Source organism: Miscanthus floridulus, chromosome 8, assembly GCF_019320115.1.
Source record: "Miscanthus floridulus cultivar M001 chromosome 8, ASM1932011v1, whole genome shotgun sequence".
Lineage (NCBI taxonomy): Eukaryota > Viridiplantae > Streptophyta > Magnoliopsida > Poales > Poaceae > Miscanthus > Miscanthus floridulus.
In genome coordinates, this window is record NC_089587.1 from 184,416,065 (window position 1) to 184,421,725 (window position 5,661).

At 53.1% G+C, this 5,661-nt stretch overlaps 1 protein-coding gene across 1 annotated transcript; it reads right to left on the minus strand.

Moving 5' to 3' along the window:
• Nucleotides 1-356: 356 nt before the first annotated feature.
• LOC136470310 (uncharacterized) lies at nt 357-1,711 on the minus strand. The gene is made up of 3 exons (XM_066468196.1): nt 1,474-1,711; nt 1,185-1,377; nt 357-408 (listed from the first exon to the last, which is right to left on the minus strand). Exons 1-3 carry the CDS (start codon nt 1,709-1,711, stop codon nt 357-359), a joined length of 483 nt encoding a protein of 160 aa, XP_066324293.1.
• Nucleotides 1,712-5,661: the final 3,950 nt, after the last annotated feature.

The window sequence follows — 5,661 nt, forward strand, 5'->3', positions numbered from 1 at the left end:
ATGTTGAATGAGGCAACCGCCGCTTCATGACACAACACGGAACGTTGTGATGCATTTCACAGCACGTGCGATGCTTAGTTCTCGAGCCCCCGGGCGGTTCTAGGCCCGAATCGTCCGGGAGGTTCGGGCATATGGAATGAATGCGCGTATGGATGTATGAAATGATTGTAAGGAAATAGAGGGGGTTGGTAGTGCTCACCTTGATGGCTTGAGTGATGGGAGTCAGAGAGCTTCAGTCGGAAATGTCCGATCGGGACCCGCGCTCATCGTTCGTGGGTGAGCCCCTGTGTGAACAGTTTTTGTATTAACGAACACATGCTCACCTTGATGGCTTGAGTGAATGGGTTCGGAGAGCTTCAGTCGGAAATGTCTGACTGGGACCTACGCTTGTCGTTCATGGGTGAGCCCCTGTGTGAACAGTTTTTGTATTAACGAACTCATGCTCACCTTGATGGCTTGAGTGACGGGGTTTGGAGAGCTTCAGTCGGAAATGTTCGACCGGGACCTGTGCTCATCGTTTGTGGGTGAGCCCCTGTGTGAATAGTTTTTGTTTAATGAACACATCAGTCCTATTCTCTGTGACAAAATCACTATTCATTCCTTGTTTTTATCCTGGCGTAGCTATTGTTTTTTTCCTTTCTTTTTCGCACCTACCCGTTAGTTCCGTAGCCAGTAGCTTTTTTAAGAGCCTGGGCATGGCCCGTGGGGCTCGGCTACTCGTAGCCGTAGGTCATGGCGGGGTGCGTTCGGTTAGGAGTGAGAACAAAGTTACGTAGGACAGTTAAAGGAAAGGAAATGTGCTTCCATTCAGGGATAAATTTGTTTACCACGTGACAATAAAAACAGAGGTAATATTCAGTATTATGCCGTTATGTAGCCCCCAAGCGACCTGGGCTAAAACTGTTCGGGCCGGGGTGCTTTTCAGGAGTAAGTGTTGACTAAAAAAGCGGAAATACAAATTTTTAGGGGAAAAATGACGTAGCTGTTCAATGTTCCAACTGTTGGTGAGAGCGTTGCCGTTGTCGTCCTCCAGTCGGTAGGTGCCCGGTCAGATTACTTCAGTCACCGTATAGGGTCCTTCCCATGGTGGAGAGAGTTTGTATTTTTCCTTTATCGATTGGGTCCTCCAGAGTACGAGGTCGCCGACTTCAAGGATTCTCCTCCTAATCTTTCTTTCATGGTACCTGCGGAGAGTTTGCTGATAGCGAGCGGAGCGGATGACGATCGTCTCATAGGCTTCCTCGAGCAGGTTGACTGCGTCTTGCTGAGCCTCCACGGCTTGGTCGTGGTCGAAAGCCTTCACTCTTGGGGCACCATGGTCGAGGTCGGAGGGCAGCGCTGCCTCAGCTTCATAAGCCAGGAAGAAAGGCATGAACCCTACAGATCGGTTTGAGGTCGTTCTTAGGCTCTAGAGGATTGCTGGGACCTCTACCATCCATCGTCCAGTGTATTTGTTGAGTCTGTCGAAGATACGTGACTTGAGTCCTTGGAGGATCATGCCATTGGCGCGCTCGACCTGACCGTTGGTTCGTGGATGTCCGACCGAGGCCCAGTCGATCCTGACGCCGTATCCATCACTAAAGTCTAGGAACTTCTTTCCGGTGAGGTTGGTTCTGTGGTCAGTGATGATATAGTTAGGAATGCCGAACCGGTAGATAATGTCGAGGAAGAATTTGACAGCCTCTTCCGACTGGATGTTTGTGATGGGCATGGCCTCTATCCACTTGGTGAATTTGTCGACTGCTACGAGTAGGTGAGTGAAACCGCTTGGGCCCTTTTTAAGGGGTCCCACCATGTCGAGGCCCTAGACCGCGAATGGCCAGGTGATGGGGATGGTTTGGAGTTCTTGTGTCGGCAGATGTGTTTGTCGAGCGTAGAACTAGCATCCTTCACATCTACAAACGACCTCCTCTGCATCTCGTAGCATGGTGGGCCAGTAAAAACCTTGACAAAAGGCTTTTCTGATAAGTGACCTTGGGGCCGCGTGATGTCCACAAATTCCAACATGGACCTAGAGGAGGAGCTGCTTCCCCTGGTTGGTGGGCATACACTTCATGAGTACCCCTGACTGACTCCATTTGTAGAGTTCATCACCGAGCACGACGAAGGTCTTGGCGCATCGAGCGATCCATCGGGCTTCAGTCCTTTCGGGTGGGAGTACCTCCTTAAGAAGGTAGGCGAGTAGCGGTACTCGCTAGTTGGTTTGATCGAGTGCCAATATGATGACATTCGCGAGTGACGCCATCATAGAGGTACTGGGATCGGAGCCCCCGAGCGCTGGCTTGGTGTCGGGGTCGGAGCCCCCGAGCACCGGCTGGGTGTCGGGGTGTATCTAGATCAGACTTTCCAGGATGCGGGCGGACGGCTCGTGGGCGTCGTTGATGAAGACCCCACTCGCGGATGGATCCCACCTGGCGGCCAATTTTGCAAGGAAATAGGCAGCATCGTTGTCCCTTCGAGGGACGTGATGTAGTTCGATCCCCTAGAATTTATCCTCGAGCTTGCGCACCTCTTGGCAGTACGCTGCCATGAGGGGGCTTTTGTAGGAAGACTCCTTCATGACCTGATCGATGACCAGTTCTGAGTCGCCACAAACGTAGAGTCGCATAGCGCCGAGTTCGATGGCGATGCGTAGTTTGTAGATAAGGGCCTCGTATTCCGCGGCGTTGTTTGAAGCTGAAAAATGGAGGCCGATGGCGTAGCGGAGTCTACTTCCGTCCGGGGAGATCAGAACCACTCTGGCCCCCGAGTCGAGCGCCATTATGGACCCATCGAAGTACATTGTCCAGTACTCGTGGGTGACGTCCGGGGTCGGTAGCTAGACCTTCGTCCATTCGGTGACAAAATCTGCGAGAGCCTGAAACTTAATAGTGGTACAAGGGGTATACCTGATGTCATGGCCCATGAGTTCAAGTGCCCACTTAGAGATCCGCCCCGCAGCATCATGGTTGTGGATGATGTCTCCAAGTGGGTAGGAAGTGACGACCGCAACTTCGTGGTCGGTGAAGTAGTGCAGGAGCTTCCTGGTCGCCATTAGAACGGCGTACAGGAGTTTTTGCACCTGGGGGTACCAGACCTTGGGGTTAGTGAGTACCTCCTCGACGAAGTATATGGGTCACCATACCTTAAGCTAGTGTCCCGGCTCCTCCGTTTCGATGACTAGGGTGGCACTAACCACGTGGTTGCATGCCACGACATAGAGGAGGAGGGGTTCTCCCTGTTTGGGAGTGATGAGGATTGGAGCCGACGTCAGGGATGTTTTGAGGCTTTCCAGAGCCTGCTGGGCCTCAGTCCAAATGAAGGCGTCTGTCTTTTTGAGGAGCTTATAGAGTGGCATCCCTCGTTCGCCGAGCCAGAAGATGAAGCGGCTTAGGGCAGCCAGAAAGCCGGTGAGCCTTTGTACGCCCTTGATGTTGCGTATGGGGCCCATGTTGGAGATGGCCGTGATCTTTTCGGGGTTTGCCTCGATGCCGTGTTCAGACACGATGTATCCGAGCAGCTTCCCCTTTGGAACCCCGAAAACACATTTCTCGGGGTTCAGCTTGATGTTGAACCTTTAGAGGTTCATGAATGTCGCGGCCAGGTATGTGATCAGGTCGCAACCTTTGGCTGTTTTGACCACTATGTCATCAACATAGACGGTAATTATTGGTTTCAGCCGCTCTACTTGATCAGGCTGATCCAGTGGGTCGATTTGGTCGGTGAAGCATTGCTGCATGCACCTTTGGTAGGTGGCGCCAATGTTCTTCAGGCCGAAAGGCATGGTTACGTAGCAGTATGAACCATACGGGGTGATGAACGAGGTCACGAGCCGATCGGATTCTTTCATCGCGATCTAGTGATAGCCTGAGTAGGCATCCAGAAAGGAGAGGATCTCACAACCTGAGGTGGAGTCAATTATTTGGTCTATGCACGGCAAAGGAAAGTGATCCTTTGGGCACGCCTTATTGAGCCCAGTATAATCAACACACATTCTCTACTTCCCGGTCTTCTTTTTGACAAGAATGGGATTGGCAAGATAGTCAGAGTGGAATACCTCTCTAATGAATCCTGCTGCCAGGAGCTTGGCGATTTCTTCACATATGGCCCTGCACCTCTCGTCATCGAAGCGACGTAGACGCTGCTTGGTGGGCTTTGAGCCTAGGATAAGGCACAACACGTGCTCGGCGACCTCCCACGGTATCCCCGGCATGTCAGATGGCTGCCATGCGAAGACATCACGATTGTCACACAGGAAGTCGATGAGCTCGCATTCCTAATTGGTCGGGAGCTGGGTCCCAATCCAAACCATCTTGGTTGGGTTGGCGGGGTCAATTCCCACCGCCTTGGCTTCTTCGAGCGGATGGAAGGTCGTCGAGGAAGTTGGTTTGTTGCAGTCTAGGACTATCGGAGCCGATGACTCCCCGAGCTGCGAGAGCTTGGACGTGTTGACGACCGTGGTGGTGAGCTCATAGTGCTCATGGTCGCACGTGAGGGCGTGCGAAAAGGCGCTACTCACGGTGATGACACCATTTGGTCCTAGCATCTTCAGCTTGAGGTAGGTGTAGTTAGGGATCGCCATGAATCTTGCGTAGCATGGCTGGCCCAAGATGGCATTGTAGGACCCTAGAAAGTCCACCACCTCGAAGGTGAGGATCTCTAAGCAAAAGTTGGCCCGGCTACCGAACGTGATGGGCAGATCGATCAGTCCAAGCGGGTATGGCTACGCTGCCGGGATTACCCCATGAAAGGGGGAGCCCACCAGGCGGAGCTCCGATCGGGGGATGTGCATGGCATTGAGGGTGTCGACGTATAGGATGTTGAGGTCACTGCCTCTGTCCATCAGCACCTTGGTAAGGCGCTTCTTGCGAACAATGGGGTCGATGACAAGCGGGTAGCATCCTGGTCTCGCAATGTGGGAGGGATGATCCCTCTAATCGAAGGTGATCGGAGATTCCGACCAACTAAGGAAGGAGGGGATGGTTGTCCCGGCGATGCATGCCTCTCTATAACGAACCTTGTGCTGTCGCTTGGACTAGATGGCATCGGACCCACCGAAGATCATGATGCATTCATCAGCGTTGGGGAAAACATCCCCGTCCTTACCTACCATGCCTCCTTTCTTGGCCACCGCCTCCTTGCCGTCTCCCTCCTTTGGCCCGTTGGCCTATCGGAGGAAATGTTTGAGGAGCTCACAATCCTTGTAGAGGTGTTTGACGGGGTAGGCGTGGTTGGTGCATGGGTTGTCCATGAGTTTATTGAAGTGGTCAGGCAGCCCTTGTTGGGGCTGCTTGCCCATGCGATCAGCCGTGGCTACCATCGTGGTGTTGTCCGATCAGCGCCGATCCTTTTTGTTCTTCTTGCCCCTCTGTGTGGAGGGTCCCTCATCTGGGTCCACATGCTTGGCCTTGCCTTTGTCCCAGCCTTCGCCGAAGACTGCTCTAACTGCCTCCTCGCTAGAGGCGTGGTTAGTGGCGATGTCGAGTAGGTCGCGAGTGGTACGGGGTTTCAGGTAGCCAAGCTTGTGGATCAGGGACCCACAGTTCGTCTCGGAGAGGAATGTGCTGATGTCGTCTGTGTCGACGACATTAGGGAGGGAGTTGCATCATTGGGAGAACCTATGGATGTAATCCCGTAGGGACTCGCTGGGCTCCTGTTGATAGCTCTTGAGGTCCCAGGAGT